The sequence below is a fragment of the Nerophis lumbriciformis genome, linkage group LG19 (assembly GCF_033978685.3).
Source record: "Nerophis lumbriciformis linkage group LG19, RoL_Nlum_v2.1, whole genome shotgun sequence".
In the NCBI taxonomy this organism is placed as follows: domain Eukaryota; kingdom Metazoa; phylum Chordata; class Actinopteri; order Syngnathiformes; family Syngnathidae; genus Nerophis; species Nerophis lumbriciformis.
The window spans coordinates 29,880,393-29,900,646 of NC_084566.2; the positions used below are offsets into that span (position 1 = coordinate 29,880,393).

General features: G+C 41.1%; 1 protein-coding gene across 3 annotated transcripts in view; it reads right to left on the bottom strand.

The window, feature by feature from the left end:
• Positions 1–486: 486 nt before the first annotated feature.
• Positions 487–20,254, bottom strand: part of lig1 (ligase I, DNA, ATP-dependent) — an 80,286-nt gene continuing 60,518 nt past the window's right edge. For all 3 annotated transcript variants that reach the window (XM_061979010.1, XM_061979011.1, XM_061979009.1), the window contains exons 23-27: positions 18,113–18,265; positions 14,543–14,596; positions 7,039–7,182; positions 5,478–5,570; positions 487–665 (exon numbers count right to left, since the gene is read on the bottom strand). In XM_061979010.1, the coding sequence (XP_061834994.1) occupies positions 591–665; positions 5,478–5,570; positions 7,039–7,182; positions 14,543–14,596; positions 18,113–18,265 (519 nt within the window). In that variant the 3' untranslated portion in view covers positions 487–590. The remainder of the gene's footprint in view (positions 666–5,477; positions 5,571–7,038; positions 7,183–14,542; positions 14,597–18,112; positions 18,266–20,254) is intronic.

Here is a 20,254-nt window from a genome sequence, read left to right on the forward strand (position 1 = left end):
AAAAAAATGTGTGGTGATAATCAAGATGCACTGGCAGACGTGTGCTGGAGATGGAGACTCAACGAGACACCTACTTGGTGAAAGGAGACGGAGGGACGAATCACAATGTAGGTGGTGTCCTTGAACACACAGTTGCCTGCTGCCCACATCAACATCAAACAGACAATGTTTTACACGAGAATATTCAGCAGTGTGTGCTCACCACTTCTCCTTGCAGATTTTGGAAGACATTGGCGCCACGTGCCAACCGGAAAGAAGCATTGTGATGCACTTTTTGTCACATTTCAGAATGCACATCTGGAGCCCTGTGGACAAGTCCTGTCTAGACACTCTGATTAACTTATGCAGTGTTGATAATGAAGCAAAGAATAAATAAAGATGCAAATACGGCCCCTGATATTGAAATGCGCATGCGTACTTAATGAAGTGTCCAACGCCCAGCACCGGAACACCCGTGGGGAGTCCCGTTCATGAAGCAAACAGACGTTTTAAAAAGTGGTACAGGCCTTTATTTTCATTCAAGCTGACAAAAATAAAGATATTTACATTTAGACTGATAGCAATGATTGATTTCATTCATGGTGCACAAGTCAGTAGTAGTCCTCAGGGTCCGCTTTGTCTCCCTGGTTCTGGATCTGCTGCTGCTTCTTATACAGATCGGCTATCTGCAGCGGGAACAACAGATTGAGGAAGGACAAGGAGGAATAGCAGGAAGAGGAAGAAAAAGAAGAGGAGAAGAAAGTGTGAGACTGTCAGTTATGAGAAAGGAAAAACTTAAAAAAAAAAAAAAGTTGCAGCAATCTGCGTATTGCAAAAATCAATAGAGTTCTTGCTCTGCCACAGAACAATAATGGTAAGCAAAAGTATGAAAGCCATCAGTTGGTGAAACTCGACCAACTGACTAGAACATAGTTTACAAAATCAATAGGGTTTTTGCAGCGACATACAAAAAAAGGTCCTAAAATGTTTGAAAAGCATCTGGTAGTGGGGTGATAGGAAGGAACAGTGTATTCATTTGATTTTCAACTAAGCTACCTCCAGCTCCTTAGTTCAAAACACAGTGCATCCGTAAAGTCTACACAGCGTGTCGCTTTTTCCACATTTTATGTTACAGACTTATCCCAAAATGGAATACATTCATTTTTGTCCTCAACAATCTACACAAAATACCCCTAATGACTGAATGAAAAGTGAGCTCAGGGGCATCCTGTTTCAACAGATCATCCTTGAGATGTTCCTATGGCTTAATTAGAGTCCACCTGAGGTAAATTCAGTTGGTTGGACATGATTTGGAAAGGCACACACCTGTCTACATATAAGGAGCACAAACAATGCATCAAGTCGAAGAAAATTGTTGACCTCTGAGGCAGGATTGTCTCGAGGCACACATCTGAGGAAGGATACAGAAAAATATCTGTTGCCTTAAAGGCCTACTGAAATGCGATTTTCTTATTTAAACGGGGATAGCAGGTCCATTCTATGTGTCATACTTGATCATTTCGCGATATTGCCATATTTTTGCTGAAAAGATTTAGTAGAGAACATCGACGATAAAGTTTGCAACTTTTGGTCGCTGATAAAAAAGCCTTGCCTGTACCGGAAGTAGCAGACGAGTAGCGTGACGTCACAGGTTGTGGAGCTCCTCACATCTGCACATTGTTTACAATCACGGCCACCAGCAGCGAGAGCGATTCGGACCGAGAAAGCGACAATTTCCTCATTAATTTGAGCGAGGATGAAAGATTTGTGGATGAGGAAAGTGAGAGTGAAGGACTAGAGGGCAGTGGGAGCGATTCAGATAGGGAAGATGCTGTGAGAGGCGGGTGGGACCTGATATTCAGCTGGGAATGACTAAAACAGTAAATAAACACAAGACATATACATACTCTATTAGCCACAACACAACCAGGCTTATATTTAATATGCCACAAATTAATACCGCATAACAAACACCTCCCCCCTCCTGTCCATATAACCCGCCAATACAACTCAAACACCTGCACAACACACTCAATCCCACAGCCCAAAGTACCGTTCACCTCCCCAAAGTTCATACAGCACATATATTTCCCCAAAGTCCCCAAAGTTACGTACGTGACATGCACATAGCGGCACGCACGCACGGGCAAGCGATCAAATGTTTGGAAGCCGCAGCTGCATGCGTACTCACGGTACCGCGTCTGCGCATCCAACTCAAAGTCCTCCTGGTAAGAGTCTCTGTTGTCCCAGTTTTCCACAGGCCAATGGTAAAGCTTGACTGTCATCTTCCGGGAATGTAAACAATGAAACACCGGCTGTGTTTTTGTTGCTGCAGTCGGCCGCAATACACTGCTTCCCACCTACAGCTTTCTTCTTTGCTGTCTGCATTGTTCATTGAACAAATTGCAAAAGATTCACTAACACAGATGTCCAGAATACTGTGGAATTTTGCGATGAAAACAGACGACTTAATAGCTGGCCACCATGCTGTCCCAAAATGTCCTCTATAATTCGTGACGTCACGCGCTGACGTCATCATACCGAGACGTTTTCAGCAGGATATTTCGCGCAAAATTTAAAATTGCACTTTAGTAAGCTAACCCGGCCGTATTGGCATGTGTTGCAATGTTAAGATTTCATCATTGATATATAAACTATCAGACTGCGTGGTCGGTAGTAGTGGGTTTCAGTAGGCCTTTAAAAAGGTCCCAATGAGCACAGTGGATTCCATCATCCGAAAATGTAAGAAGTTTGAAATGGCTAGGAATCTTCCTAAAGCTGGCCGGCCATCTAAACTCAGCGATTGGGGGAGAAGGGCCCTTTTCAGGGAGATGATCAAGAACCCAATGGTCACTTTGTCAGAGCTACATCAAGGAAAGAGGAGAACCTTCAAGAAGTACAACCATCTCTGAAACACTCCACCAATCAGGCCTGTATGGTAGTGTGGCGAGACAGAAGCCATTCCTTACTAAAAAAAATTTATAAAATAAAAGCACATGGCAGCCTGCCTGGAGTTTGTCCAAATGCACCTGAAAAACACTGAAATAATAAAAAAAAAATCTCTGGTCTGATGAGACAAAAAATTTAACTCTTTGGCTTGGATGCGAGGCTTAATGTTTGGAGGAAACCAGGCACCGCTCATCACCAGGCCAATACCATCCCTACAGTGATGTGTGGTGGCACCATTAAGCAGTGGGGATCTATTTTAGCGGCAGGAACTGGTAGACTAGTAAGGATAAAGGGAGCGATTAATGCAGTAAGGTATGAGACATCCTAAATGAAAACCTGCTCCAGAGTGCTTTTAAATCTTTCAGCAGAACAAGGACCCTAAGCACAGAGCAAAGATATTAAAATAATTGGTTCAGGACAACTCTGTAAAAGTCCTTGAGTGGCCCAGCTAAAACTCAAGACTTGAATCCGATTGAAGATCTCTGGAGAAATCTGAAAATGGCTGTGCACCAACGCTACCCATCCAACCTGATGGAGCTTGAGCGGTTCTGTGAAGAGGAATGGGCGAAACTGCGCAAAGAGAGGTTTGCTTGTAGCATCGTATTTAAAAATATTGAGGCTGTAATTGCTGCTAAATATGCATCAACAAAGTATTGCGCAAAAGCTGTAAATACTTATGTACACATGATTTAGTTTTTTTTTAGTTTTAATTAGAGATGTCCGATAATATCGGACTGCCAATATTATCGGACGATAAATGCTTTAAAATGTAATATTACTTATTAATTATCGGTATTGGTTTCAAAAAGTAAAATTTATGACTTTTTAAAACGCCGCTGTGTACACGGACGTAAGGAGAAGTACAGAGCGCCAATAAACCTTTAAGGCACTGCCTTTGCGTGCCGGCCCAATCACATAATATCTACGGCTTTTCACACACACAAGTGAATGCAAGCATACTTGGTCAACAGCCATACAGGTCACACTGAGGGTGGTTGTATAAACAATTTTTAACACTGTTACAAATATGCGCCACACTGGGAACCCACACCAAACAAGAATGACAAACACATTTCGGGAGAACATCCACACCGTAACACAACATAACAAATACATGTTATTCTTACATACGTCACATACATATACGCCCTCGCGGAGCAGAGAGGTAGCGGCATGGGTAACGTTAGCTGTGGTGTGAGTGGTAATACGAGAGAAAGAAGGTGCGAATCTGGTAACAAATGAAGGAAGAATGAATTCCCAAGAAAAACAGCACGGGGTCCATCGTCTGGTGGTGGTTTGGCTTTAAGTGGGAATATGTCGAATGTAATTTGTCAAGTGTGGGGCAAAAGTGTTGCTACAAAAAGTAGCATTACTGCTAATATGTAGCATCATTTGAAAAGTCACCTGCTAGAGAATGAAGAGTGCTTGAAACTCCGCATGTCAACATCTCCGTTCGGTGCCACACCAACAAAATGCAGAAGCAACCATTTCCACATCAACACCGTATGAAAAAAATAGTCAACAACAGAAGGAGATAACGTTCGCAGGAACCTACCACATAGCAAAGGACATACACTATTTGATTTCCTATTATGCAGCTCATTTTTATTTGACAGTTATTGAAATATCTTGTGTGACATCATGCACAAAAGTGCACTTCATTTTTTTTTAACTATTGTAGTGGTGTTCTGTACAAAAAGTGCACTTTAATTTAGTGTTGTTTTGATATTTCATCTTAGTGACATCGTGCACTAATAGCTTGTTTTAAAATGTCTCTGACAATCTTGCACTTTCTGTTTTGAAATGACATGAATGTTTGTGCCACTGCTTAATAACGGTTTAATAAATACAGTTTTGGTCAATTGACTTAGTTGTGATTTCCCTCTCTGCATGAAAGTTTAAAATGAGCATATATATATGCAGTATGAACAAGAATGTTTTAATGTAGACACATAGAATCATCATACTGCTGTGATTATATGCATCAAGTGTTCATTCAAGGCTAAGGCAAAATATCGAGATATGTATCGTGTATCGTGACATGGCCTAAAAATATCGAGAGATTAAAAAAAGGCCATATCGCCCAGCCCTATGTACAATGATTCATGCTGATAGCCGGTAGGTTTAATATTGGTATCGGGAAAAGTTGTATCGGGACACCCGTAGTTTACTGTATCCTCTAAAACGGGCCCAATGAACTAGTGTGAGCCGCACCAGCACTACCTAGTGGCCTGGGGCAAACGCACGAGCACTTTTCCTTTGTTGGGTGGTCTATGTATTAGAAGGCGACTGCTTGGTCGCTGTCCCACAGTTTATTAGGCAGAAGCCAACACTTAAAGCTGGATGTTATACAGCCCTATTGGACGGCCATAAAGCGATGGCGGCTCAGTAAAGCAGCATTGTCCTTGTAGTTGCATTCACCCTTGAAATATAAAGAAACTTAACAGGTCCTTTTTCAGGATGCGACCGTGACGCAGTAACCAAACAACTTTAATCACGTTGTGCTCATCAGGATGTCTCAGGACCACCTGCCAGATGAGGGCACTCACCTGTGATCCGGTTGTGGCGTCCTCAGGCTTCTTGTCGTCTCTTATGTGAAGGAAACGGGGGAACCTGAGAGAGATGCCCTTCACCGGATCCACCTGGCAAGCAGACAAGACTCTAAAACCGCTGATGATGAATAACACAAAGACTATAGCTAATTGATTAAAGGGGAACATTATCACCAGACCTATGTAAGCGTCAATATATACCTTTATGTTGCAGAAAAAAGACCATATATTTATTTAACCGATTTCCGAACTCTAAATGGGTGAATTTTGGCGAATTAAACGCCTTTCTATTATTCGCTCTCGGAGCGATGACGTCACAACGTGACGTCACATCGGGAAGCAATCCGCCATTTTCTCAAACACCGAGTCAAATCAGCTCTGTTATTTTCCGTTTTTTCGACTGTTTTCCGTACCTTGGAGACATCATGCCTCGTCAGTGTGTTGTCGGAGGGTGTAACAACACGAACAGGGACGGATTCAAGTTGCACCAGTGGCCCAAGGATGCGAAAGTGGCAAGAAATTGGACGTTTGTTCCGCACACTTTACCGACGAAAGCTATGCTACGACAGAGATGGCAAGAATGTGTGGATATCCTGCGACACTCAAAGCAGATGCATTTCCAACGATAAAGTCAAAGAAATCTTCCGCCAGACCCCCATTGAATCTGCCGGAGTGTGTGAGCAATTCAGGGACAAAGGACCTCGGTAGCACGGCAAGCAATGGCGGCAGTTTGTTCCCGCAGATGAGCGAGCTAAACCCCCTGGATGTCTTGGCTCACACCGTCCCTTATGCCACCGAAGATGATTAAGAGAAGAATATCGACCCTAGCTTCTCTGGCCTGCTGACATCAACTCCAGAACTGGACAGATCAGCTTTCAGGAAAAGAGAGCGAATGAGGGTATGTCTACAGAATATATTAATTGATGAAAATTGGGCTGTCTGCACTCTCAAAGTGCATGTTGTTGCCAAATGTATTTCATATGCTGTAAACCTAGTTCATAGTTGCTAGTTTCCTTTAATGCCAAACAAACACATACCAATCGTTGGTTAGAAGGCGATCGCCGAATTCGTCCTCGCTTTCTCCCGTGTCGCTGGCTGTCGTGTCGTTTTCGTCGGTTTCGCTTGCATACAGTTCAAACCGATATGGCTCAATAGCTTCAGTTTCTTCTTCAATTTCGTTTTCGCTACCTGCCTCCACACTACAACCATCCGTTTCAATACATGCGTAATCTGTTGAATCGCTTAAGCCGCTGAAATCCGAGTCTGAATCCGAGCTAATGTCGCTATAGCTTGCTGTTCTATGCGCCATGTTTGTTTGTGTTGGCATCACTATGTGACGTCACAGGCAAATGGACGGGTGTCTATAACAATGGTTAAAATCAGGCACTTTGAAGCTTTTTTTTAGGGATATTGCGTGATGGGTAAAATTTTGAAAAAAACTTAGAAAAATAAAATAAGCCACTGGGAACTGATTTTTAATGGTTTTAACCCTTCTGAAATTGTGATAATGTTCCCCTTTAACAAAATGCTTTTGACAAACAGTGGAGACAAAGCTAACCATTCCCATGGCGGCCTTGTAGACGGGCGACAGGGACAGGTCGGCACACTTCACCTCCCACACCTGTACTGCATCCAGCCACACGTCAGGTTCGGTTGATTGGTCGAAGCGGTAATAGGCTCGGGGCTTAGGTAGGATGTGTTCCTGATGGGGACACAGAAAATGTAGTCTTACTCACAGGACTGATATCTATATGCCGTGGTGTGTTGGGGGTGAAAGACATAAGATACACAAACAAATATCTTTAAAAAGGTGTGCTGTCAAAGTGAGTGAAAGACCAATAAAGTTCTTTGAGTCCATGAACTACCTTTCAACAGTAATTACTAAATTGGTGGGTGGCTACGGCTTTCATTTTGTGACAGATTAATATTGTGGATGACGAGGGGTTGCTGGAAATAGATGCATGCTTTGACTATGAAGACTGAGTAGTGGTACTTGGCTGACACTGTCACACACTCAGCTGAGCTGGAGAAGTTGCTGGAGCGCTGTCTGTATTTTTTTGTCATTTATAGTAGGGTTTTTTGTAAGTTAGCATGTGTCAGATGGAGTAGGCGTGTGTGAAAGAGTATGTTTGTTGTGTAACTGTTAGTCTGAGTTTGTCTGTAAAAGCATAATGTGTAATAAAATATTTGCATCAAGCAAACATATTGTCTATATTGTACAGTGTTGATGGTATGAAAAACTTGAAAAAAAGGATTAATTGCAATATATAACAACTACGGAGAAGATGCAATTCATCGTGATTAGGGCTGCAACGATTCATCGGTTTAAAAAAATTCATCTATTTGTACTTTGTTGCTTCGATGATCCGTTTAATGACTAAAAAATGTGGACATTGTCTTGCTCCTGCACACACGTGAGCAGTGCAGCTATTGGTGATGGAGCTTGTGCTGCCGGTGGTGTGGACTGTGTGTGGGAGCGGGTGCTAATAAAGAGATGTAGCTCAGAAATGCAACGGCAAAGTGGAAGATAGAGAAGAGCACAGAATATCAGAGACAGGTGTTGCGATCATTTAAAAGTGAGTAAGACAGACATCGTGGCGAAATGTTTGCACTGTCAAACAGAGCTGGCATGTCACAATAGCGGTACAATATTAATGCTTACCAGAATTCATTCTGCATATTTAAGAGCAGCAATCAAGCAAAATAAAAGCCTACTTAGGTAGCTAACATATGCTTGATTTACATGAGTGTTTTTCATATGTAATAATGTGGCCAGAAATGGTACTACAATCACGATCAAAATTCTGTAGTCCCCTCCTTCTCTCCCTGACTGAGGTTGCCATATACGTAGCCGAATCCAGCTCGATCTACTGGGTTACTCCAAGGAACTTTCAACTTCTATGCCTCTTAGTAAGGGTTGAGGTGCTGGGACCATAATAGCTGAATAGACAAGCGTTTTGTCAATAACAAATCTCTAACCAACACATTTTAGAAAGAAACTGGGCTATTTTCAGGGAGAAGTACGTCATGCCTGCGTACAATATCGCAACAAATGGCAATCTTATGGTTATTGTCAGTACTATCAGAAAACAAAGACTAAAACTAACTACAACCAACGCTAGCAATGGTTATACTGGTGAAAATAGGTAGAGCATGCTTAGCAGCTTAATGTACGCCCACAACTAAAGAGAAGACATTTTACCAAGGTATGCCTATAGGCTACACGAATGAGGAATTGTTTTATCATGTGATTTGGCTGTCTCCATATGTTTCACACTGCCATGATGACAGTCATGCTAAAGTTGGAACCCATTTCCTCAGCGTATCAGCATGTTGAGAACGAAATAGACACAGACACTACCCATATCCACATAGGTTTTATTTGTCGAAAATATATTTTGCCCTGTCAGTTCGAATACACCCACATTACAGGCTAACGGGCATATATTTCCCCCGTTAGCCTGTATGTCGATGTGTCATTGACCGGGCTAGCATGCTAAGCATTACAGTAGGAGCTGAGCACCGTCACACTAAGCATTCGTTGCACGAACATACTAGCTTTGTTAGACAATATCAAAGGACTGTATTAGACAATATAGTTTACATACGAAATGTCCATTTCCATTTATTACAAGTAATAAGAAAACGTAAATGCCAGACTTACCTATCAAGGAGGAAATTAAAAAGTTTGGCATCAGATGAAAATATATTCTCCGCCTTCAATTGTCTCTATCTTTCGAAGGCATCCCCGATACAAATCCTCGTTTTGTTCCTGGCTTTGTCATGAATAAGTTGCGAATCGTAACAACGCCTTTTAGATTTACTAAGGTCTGACATGTTTAGTAACTTTACCAGTGGCAGTAGCCAGACGAGGAGGGTGGTGCGTAACTGGCAACCTGGATGTGACATACTCACGGACTTTCTAATTGGTCAAACAGTAGAGGGCGGGACATCGAAATGAAAACAATAACAAGATTTCGGGGTTTTAAATCTAATTTTGAAATTAACATGCCGGCTGAACTACTGTTATCAGTTATAGAGGTATTCGAAAATAACATGATTTAATAATGCCTTCTGACATATCAGGGCCATTTAATGATGACTTGACATGAAATTACATATGGCTCCTTTAATGCTAAGTAGTTGCTAACTAATTGGATGACCAAATATAAAACACTACTACTACTACCACCTTTTCAAATGTGTATGTGTTCAATTGTTAAATACATTGTCACTCAATGTATCATACTTTATCATAGTCTGTTTGTTTAGTTTGGTTATTTATTATCTATGAATTTGTTCGTGTTATATAGCCTGTTATACTGTTTATTTTAGTAATATATAGTGATGCTCCCATAAAAATACAATGTCAATTGTACAGTATGTGCATTTGTAAGAGAAAAGAATAAAGGTTATTTAAAAATTCCTCGTTTATTTCAACTATTTTCCCGAAAAGTTGTATTGAGGCTATAAAGTGTTTATTTCGATTAATCAATTAACAAATTAATCAATAGATTACGCGATGACTTAAGTAATCAATACCTGTAGACCTAATTGTACCGGTAGTTAAATATTTAATTGTATTGGAAGTCCTATTAAAAATACAAACTTACTTCTATTGCTTTTTGTTAATTTCACAAGCTTATGATTGTTTTAAACAGTACCCGCTGCTCATTGAGAAGAGTAATACAAGCTTACAAGTTGAAGTCTAAAAAGACAACAAAAAGTCATTAGATTTGTATGTTTTTATAATAAGTGTATGTACAGGTATCAAAATACTAGCCAAATACAGTCACAAAATCACTGAATTGACTAAACTGTGCCCTCCTGCTACATCTTGTTTGCAACTTGCTCAAAGTTACATTTTCCAAACCAAAATATACCACCACTGGATAGCTTATGTTGCTATTAGTGGTTTAACAAAGCAGATTTCATAAATAAATGTCTACACATGCCCACCCACAGGATAAACATTTGCAAAAGCATTTAAAAAACGGCTGCAAGGGCCGCCGTGCAGCATCAAAACAGGTGAGCGAGACATGAATCATTCCTAACACTGCCCTTGCATGTGGTTGTTTTTCAATGTGCATGTACGTATCCTGAAGGTCTGAACTAGAAAGAGGGTGAGTCAAATTGATCAAACGCAAGTGTGCTTAAAGAATCTACAGTACCTCACCGTGACACACAGCAGCTTTGAGAAGCAACTCACGATTCAATTCCATTACGATTCTTCGGATTCAATTTAGAATCTATACTCAATTCAACCCGATTCTGACAGTATATCATTCGGTATTTAAATTATACTAATACTAATTCAAAAGCTCCTCTTCAGGGCTACTGACACATTACATATACATCTGACCACAGAACTTTCCTCCAAAAGATCTTATCTTTGTCCATGTGATGTCAGATGAAACAAAAATTGAGCTGTTTGGCCACAATACCCAGCAATATGTTTGGAGGAGAAAATGTGAGGCCTTTAATCCCAGAAACATCATTCCTACCGTCAAGCATGGTGGTGGTAGTATTATGCTCTGGGCCTGTTTTGCTGCCAATGGAACTGGTGCTTTACAGAGAGTAAATGAGACAATGAAAAAGGAGGATCACCTCCAAATTCTTCAGGACAACCTCAAATAATCATCCCGGAGGTTGGGTCTTGGGCGCAGTTGGGTGTTCCAACAGGACAATGGCCCCAAACACACATCAAAAGTGGTAAAGGAATGGCTAAATCAGGCTAGAATTAAGGTTTTAGAATGACCTTCCCAAAGTCCTGACTTAAACGTGTGGACAATGCTGAAGAAACAAGTCCATGTCACAAAACCAACAAATTTAGCTGAACTGTACCAATTTTGTCAAGTGGAATGGTCAAAAATTCAACCAGAAGCTTGCCAGAAGCTTGTGGATGGCCACCAAAAGCGCCTTATTGCAGTGAAACTTGCCAAGGGACATGTAATCAAATATTAACATTGCTGTAAGTATACTTTTGACCCAGCAGATTTGGTCACATTTTCAGTAGACCCATAATAAATTCAAAAAACAACCAAACTTCATGAATATTTTTTGTGACCAACAAGTATGTGCTTCAATCACTATCACATAAAAATAAGAGTTGTAAAAATTATTGGAAACTCAAGACAGCCATGACATTATGTCCTTCACAAGTGGATGTAAACTTTTGACCACGACTGTACAAGCAAACTGTGAGTGTGGTAATGTTGAAAAAAGAAACTTTCTTAAAATTTTGAATTTAACCAGAATTGTAGTCAATGAGAATTTGGAAAGATTTGAATGTGAATCAAAATTTTTCGTCACACAATACAGAGTTGTAATGACATGCCACATTAACAGTGGGGCGGAATAGCTCGGTTGGTAGAGTGGCCGTGCCAGCAACTTGAGGGTTCCAGGTTCGATCCCCGCTTCTACCATCCTAGTCACTGTCGTTGTGTCCTTGGGCAAGACACTTTACCCACCTGCTCCCAGTGCCACCCACACTGGTTTAAATGTAACTTAGATATTGGGTTTCACTATGTACAAGCGCTTTGAGTCACTAGAGAAAAGCACTATATAAATATAATTCACTCACACAACAGACAGTCCCATTATAATTTGTTTATGAGCAAGGGCGAAATAGGGAATTTGTTTGTGGTGCCTCCACCATTAATAATAACATGTATGGGAAACACTAAAACCACAGTCATTGTTGCAGAATAAATACATATATTAAATTAAAGTAGACACTATGAAGCTGTAGCAATTTACTTTTGACAAAGATAAGGTCAACAAACACCACCATTGCTATCAGTGTTACATAGTATTACATTAAGGGTTTGCGATGCTCAGACAGCAACCCCATGTTTCCACGTTCCATGCACTGTCGGATTGGTGCTGATTCAAGAACACGGCCAATCATTTGGCAGCCTGGATTCCATCAGCCTCCTTAATCCACCATCCATCACGCTCACAAGGGGTGCTTGATTATAAAGCACAACAGCGAGGATGGATTGGAAAAAAAAAAAAAACATGCTCCTTTTCAATCAAAGTGATTGTGCTGTACTTTGCACCGTAAATACTTTTAAGACACTTTCAAGTGTCACCATGTGCAGCAAGGTCCTTTTTCCCCCCCCACTCACCATTGTAGTTTAAACACTTGAAACACAAATGTTTTCTTAGCTATGCCAAAGTGGTTGCAGGTGATTGTGAGCTCATCTATACTTCAGTTGCCTAACCTAAGTTAAAAGCAGCTGGACTTTAAGTATGTTCAGCGGGAAGATTGAAACCTGCTGATGTTTACCTCCTCACTGAATGGAGTCAATCAGAGCGAGTCCATCAGTTGCCGGTTACTACTCAGTGGTAACACAATCTACAAAACTAACCCTAAGGCTGAACGATTTTCATCAGAAATAAAATAAAGATTTTTTCTCCCAAAACACCATTTTCAATTACAATTTGGGGTTTTTTGTATAAAAAAAATACAAAAGAAAGGGTTAATGGCATCATCATGTAATTTGTAAGGACATAGGCTAATTAAAAGGCTAAACATTTTTAAGACAGATCTCTGTGCATTTATTAGTATTAACATTTTGTATTCTTATTATTATTTTATGCAAAAATGTTAATCTTTTTTTTATTTTTTATTTTATTACCACAATGTGCCACGGGTCACCCATGGCCCAGGTGCCACACTTTAAATACCACTGGTTTGCTTTTTTTCACAGAGAAGACTAAGTGTTGCCAAAGCACGGACAAGTGCCTCAAAACCACAGGTGTCAAACTCAAGGCCCGGGGGCCAGTTCTGGCCCGCCACATCCTTCTACGTGGCCTGTGAAAGCCTGGAAAAAATGGGTTTCAATAAAACTTTTTTTTTTTTAACTAAATGCATTTGTACTTTAAAATTTGGACAGAAAAAAAATGCATATTTTAAACTTTAAGATGATCTGATCATGCCATTTATATAATTATATACTGTATTGCAAAACTAATTTGGGAGATAAAAACAAATAGTTAAATATCTGCTTGTCACCTTTATTTATGATTTTAAAGCAAGTTATACCTAAAAAAATCTAATAATCGAATGCATATGCATTTCGGTTAATCATGATTAATCACAGTTTATTACCCACATGCATAATGTAAATTAATTTTAAAAAGCAGCCCTCTGAAAGCAGCCATTCCTGCGATGTGGCCCTCAATGAAAATGAGTTTGACACCCCTGCTCTAAACTGTCTTTTTCGCACTCATTGTAGTGATTAAGTTTGGGTATCACACTTTTAGATGTCCTCCTCTTTTCTTCACGCTTTGCACGGCAGTGTTATACACACTCTGAGCTTGTGGAGGCGGATATGCGCTCTCACTCACACTACAGCTACTTGTTGTTGTTTTTTACCGCTTATATTTGATTAATGATTGAATGCACAACAAGACACGCTCCTCTCTATAACTTTTAATGTAAATTTAGTGACAAAGCCACAAAATTAGCAACACAGATCCCGCTTTGCTAAGTATGCTCCATTACACTGTAGTATGTTTATGAGCGAAGGTGAACCGGAAGTGACAAATCCGCATTATCGACGGTGTAAATGTCATTTGCAGCCTCAAACAAATGCTTACCGTATTTTTCGGACTATAAGTCGCAGTTTTTTTTCATAGTTTGGCCGGGCTCCAGTGCGACTTATATATGTTTTTTTTTTCCTTCTTTATTATGCATTTTCGGCAGGCGTGACTTATACTCCGGTGCGACTTATACTCCAAAAAATACGGTATATGGAAAACACTAATGTGTGTGTGTGTGTGGGGGGGGGGTGCCATACGTTTATGGAGAGCGCTGTTGCAGGAAATAAGAGCCTATGGTATACACTATGATGGAGCGAAAACTTGATGTAACAAATGTTTTTTTGTTTTGTTTTTTAAAACATCACCGTAATTATGATTACAATTCAAAATTGATCACCCTAAATCAGTCTAAAAATAAAACTGCCAGCAGCAGCCTAGTGTTGTGCTGTTATTCTGTTAGAAAAAAACTGAAGAAAGAGCGCAAGAGATGGGCTGAGTTGGCACTACTTTACCTTTAAAAACTTGTAGTGTTGCTCCAGATCTTCATCCTTGAAGCCGGTCCCGATCTAGAGGAGAGACAAGGAGATCAGACAGGTTTTGTCTCTCAGCATTCAGGCTAAAATATTGATACCAACGTCAACAAATGGTCTTTCTAGTCTATCATGTCTGCTGCAACATCGCCAACGTGCCTGTTCCAGTCACCCAGGTATCAGTGTGTATCGTGTGTGTATGCACTCGTGTGTGTGAAAGTTTTGCAGGCAGCGCTGCATTGACAAATCCCTTTTCCATGGATAAAGACATAAAAGTTACAGCAGGAAAAAGTGGGGATTAAAGGTTTTTGGAGGATTGAGAGAAGAGAGAACCAACACTGCATGGTTGAGTAGCACACTTGCCAAACATTGCAGCTAACATACACAAGGTTTTCAGTGGAAAGTGACAGTTTAAAGGCTCATACACTAACCTAAAGCAACAATAGTCTCCAAAAACACAGACACAGACACACACAGATAGCCTGCAGCCGATGCAAACGGTACAGTAACAAACAGGCAACATCGAGAAATATCACCAATAGACAGACACAAGTGGCCAAAAGAGGGCAACGCACGAATGATGGTGGACAACTTCTTAAATTTTAGTGCAGCATCTTCATCAAAAAGGAATGATTTAACATCCATCAATTTGCCATTTTTTAATCATTAGGAATTGTTTAAGACAGGGGTCGGCAAAATGTTAAAAGAGCCATAATGGACAAAAAAAAAAATACAAAAAAAAATCTGTCTGGAGCCGCAAAATAATGAAAACCTTATATAAGCCTTATAATGAAGGCAATATGTGGAAATGTCTATATTGGGGCGGATTCTAGGACCCAGTTCTCACGCCCAGTAGTCCTGAGGTGTGGGCTTAACCTAATTGTTTCAGGAACACCCAGTATAGAGGTGCGTGCCTTTAATACACTTTCTAATGCGCATTCTCATGTTGGTTGTTAAAGTTAAAGTACCAATGATTGTCACACACACTAGGTGTGGTGAAATTATTCTCTGCATTTGACCCATCACCCTTGATCACCCCCTGGGAGGTGAGGGGAGCAGTGAGCAGCAGCAGTGGCAGCGCCCGGGAATAATTTTTGGTGATTTAACCGAGGCCGGGATTGAACTCACGACTACTCAGGACCTTCGTATTGTGAGGCAGACGCACTAACCCCTCTGCCACGGTAATGTGTTAATAATTTCACACATAAGTCGCTCCGGAGTATATGTCACACCCCCGGCCAAACTATGAAAAAAAACTGCGATTTATAATCCGAAAAATACGGCATATCACCAACAGCAACAGTGTAAAGTAACTTAATTACTAAGATCTTGTCTAAATGAAACATGATTGGTGGAAACTACTTTTTCTTCCGCCTAGGTGTATACATAAAGCTCAAGCAAGAAAAAAACTAGCAATTAAAATGAGTCACTCAGTATTATAAAACAAGTGTATGTACACTTTTATTGTAGGCTATTTGGAGACACTACATAAAGAGTTGAATTTGAATGAGATGACATTCAGTGCAGAATAACGCCGTTATTTATTTTTTCCCTGTGATTGTATTTGTAGCGTTTGAAGAAAGTTCCCCAAAAGCAGCAACTCTTGAAATACACTACTTTATACATTTTAACATACACATTAGTATTTACAAAGTAGCGGTGTCAGATTGGTATCGCGGATACCAGCCTGAATTTTGCTGGATCGAAAAAACAATCAGTGGTATCGCACACCTCTGTGGGACGACCGCAAGAGGCTCTAGAAAGGTCGTCTTTTCAGGGCCACAACCTCCTGCCTCCTTCCGTGCAGCGAGAACAACGTGGAAAAACTTCAAGCCAATGCCGACAAAGCGGCCGTTACTGACACGCACGCAGTCGCTTTGATTCGCCCACCAAATAGCTGGAAGTACATAGCGCGGCCCAGGACCCGCCTGATTCATCACCACAAGCATCCGTGGGCTCTCCCGCGCTTCTACCCTGCATCCCTCCTGGCACACAAAGCCCGATAACGAACAGGTGCGCAGAAGCCTCTCGCCGCTGCTGACGAAGAGACCACCGCTGATCTGCCCCCGCCTGCCTCACAGTGCGGGCTGAGTCAGCATACTGGGGCCCCACGACTTCCTGGGCACCGCGGAGGAGCGGATGTCCTTCCTTGCACCACAGCTTACCGGGCAAACCGAGGCTTTATATTGCACGTGTGAAACTAGGCAGGTGCGGTATTTGGATTTGATGATTTCAGAATATCTGCTCACACAGGTATTTGTTTTGTTTGCAACAGCCACCTGCCTGGCACTACGCTGTTAAAGCAACATGTGTCGTAGGCTGACGAAAATCTTCGCTGACAGAAATGTTGAAATGTCAAATTTATTCTCCACATCTTTACAGCATTGGAAAACATTAACAATGTTTGTGTCATGTTTCTCCTCATAAAGAAACTACATTAAAACAAAAAATATAGTCCCCCCCCATCTTTTTTCATTTTCATACATTTTTGAAAAAGCTCTAGGGGGCCACTATGCCGGTGCTAAAGAGTCTCGGGTTGCCAACCCCCGGGTTAACACTTGTGTCATCACTTAGGCTTGAATTCTATGCAAGTTCTAATTGCAGTTTTCTGTCTAAAGAGGTTGCAGAAGAAATCCAAACAGGAAGTAAAAGTTGAAAGACATAAGGTTTAATGCTTTGTAATAGAGATGTCCGATAATGGCTTTTTTGCCGATATCCGATATTGTCCGACTCTTAATTACCGATTCCGATATCAACCGATGCCGATATATACAGTCGTGGAATTAACACATTATTATGCCTAATTTTGTTGTGATGCCCCGCTGGATGCATTAAACAATGTAACAAGGTTTTCCAAAATAAATCAACTCACGTTATGGAAAGAAATGCCAACATGGCACTGCCATATTTATTATTGAAGTCACAAAGTGCATTATTTTTTTTAACATGCCTCAAAACAGCAGCTTGGAATTTGGGACATGCTCTCCCTGAGAGTGCATGGGGGGGGGGTTAGGGTTAGGGTTAGGGTTAGGGTTAGGGGGGGGGGGGGTAGGGGGTAGCATATTGTAGCGTCCCGGAAGAGTTAGTGCTGCAAGGGGTTCTGGGTATTTGTTCTGTTGTGTTTATGTTGTGTTACAGTGCGGATGTTCTCCCGAAATGTGTTTGTCATTCTTGTTTGGTGTGGGTTCACAGTGTGGCGCATATTTGTAACAGTGTTAAAGTTGTTTATACGGCCACCCTCAGTGTGACCTGTATGGCTGTTGACCAAGTATGCCTTGCATCCACTTGTGTGTGTATAAAGCCGTAGATATTATGTGACTGGACCGGCACGCAAAGGCAGTGCCTTTAAGGTTTATTGGCGCTCTGTATTTCTCCCTATGTCTGTGTACACAGTGACATTTTAAAAAGTCATAAATTTTACTTTTTGAAACTGATACCGATAATTTTGAAACCGATACTGATCATTTCCGATATTACATTTTAAAACATTTATCGGCCGATAATATCGGCTCTCCGATATTATCGGACATCTCTACTTTGTAATTTACGCACCTTGCAGACTGCCTGAAATTCCTCGTTGTCTTCGTCGTAGCAGGCCAGCAGGAATCCGCCGTACATGCCTGTCCTCTTGCCTTTTCCCAGGTAGGCGCCAATCACGCAGAGGTCCACTGTGTCGCCCACACCTTCCAGGTAGTCCTTCTTTAGCTGTTGCAGGATTATATTTGTGTTAATTTTGGACTAATGTTTCCCATACACCTGTGGCCAGCCACAATTAAAACATTTTGCTGCAAAACTTCCCTTTCCATATAACATTGACTACGTTATTTGTTTGAAAATTTGAGTTTGATGTTTGACCAGCAGTCTTCTGTAGCTAGTCAGCACACAGTGCCCAGCAGTAGACTGGCCTAATAGTACAAAGTTGGCAGCCAATATTTTTTTTCAACAGAGTGTGGTGACAATAAACTGTATACTACAATGCAGTTGCTGTTTTATGTCAATTTTGCTATGTTGAAATCTTGTTTGTTAAACGTTTGTACAAGTTAAGACCGCAACCGTGAATGGTTACCAGAAAAGTGGCGTGGGTTGGTAGTGACAAAATACACCCAGATGGGACTTTAGATAACACGGTTACCAAGTTCCAAGCAAATTATGTATATTTAGTAAAACATTCAATCAATCAATCAGTCTCAGACACGCTGCCCACACCTTTATATGGAATTTGAAAGCTGGTGCGGCACGCAGGTTTTAAATGAATGGCGTCATGCGTACTGTTATGGTAGAGCATATAGCACCCACTACAACCGGCGTGCCTGATCAGTCACACGTTGTGTGGGGCTTCCGTTTGCTCACGTAGGTGACAGCAAGGTATACTTGGTCAACAACCACACAGGTTACACTGACGGTGGCGGTATAAAAAAAACTTCAACACTCTTACTAATAATGCGCCACACTGTGAACCCACACCAAACAAGAATGACAAACACATTTCGGGAGAACAGCTGCACCGTAACACAACAGGATAAATACCCAGAATCCCATGCAGCCCTAACTTTTCCGGGATACATTATACACCCCCCGCTACCAAACCCCGCCCACCTCAACCGACGCACGGGAGGGGTGGGGGGTGGGGGGGTTGGTGGTAGCAGGGGTGTATAATGTAGCCCGGAAGAGTCAGGGCTGCATGGGATTCTGGGTGTTTGTTCTGTTGTGTTTATGTTGTGTTAAGGTGCAGATGTTCTCCTGAAATGTGTTTTGTCATTTTTGTTTGGTTTTGGTTCAAAGTGTGGCGCATTATTAGTAAGAGTGTTAAAGTTGTTTTATATGGTCACCGTCAGTGTAACCTGTGTGGCTGTTGACCAAGTATGCCTTGCTGTCACGTACGTGTGCAAGCAGGAGATGTACATTGTATAACAAGTTGTTGGGCTGGCACGCCGTTGATACAGATTGTAGAGGGCGCCAAATGTTGTACCATCATGGCACGCTCTTATTATAGCTGTAAGGGTGAAAGTCGGTGAATATTAATCCCGGGAGTTTTCTGCGAGAGGCACTGAAATCCGGAAGTCTCACGGGAAAATTGGGGGGTTCAGCAAGTAAGCTGCTGAGCCGCATCAGAGTGATCAAAGAGCCGCATGCGGCTCCTGAGCCGCGGGTTGTCGACCCCTGGTCTAGCATAATATTGTGAAAGTCCAGTCCATAGTGGATCCAACATATTAAAACATTAAAAATAACATGTTTGTGTATGACATTGTGACAACGTTGCATTTGTGTCAAAGTATTGGGGTATTTTTTAAGGTTAATTTATATAGTACTAGCAAGAAATTTACTGTGACTAATCAAAATTTTAAAGTTTTATTAATCAAAAATTACTGCACTAATCAAAATATTTAAAAAAAATAATGAGAACTAAAGAGATAAAAATAGTGAAATATGCTGAATGCACATTTGGTCCACCAAGGTGTCTTAAGTGTGGTACAAATTTAAAAAATTCTAAAAGGAAATAATTTACTAAACATTCTGAAGACAAAACTTGCGTTTAAGGTGTTCTAAGAGTAAATTAGGATGAGCTGACGCTTTAAGGGATGCGGCTGATGAAAGCTGGGGTTATATTATGGTTACGGGGAGGATTTCAAGTTCTGATCTTGAGTAATTTGTGCGATTGTGTTGTATCTGTACGCAACATCAGCACAGACGCGA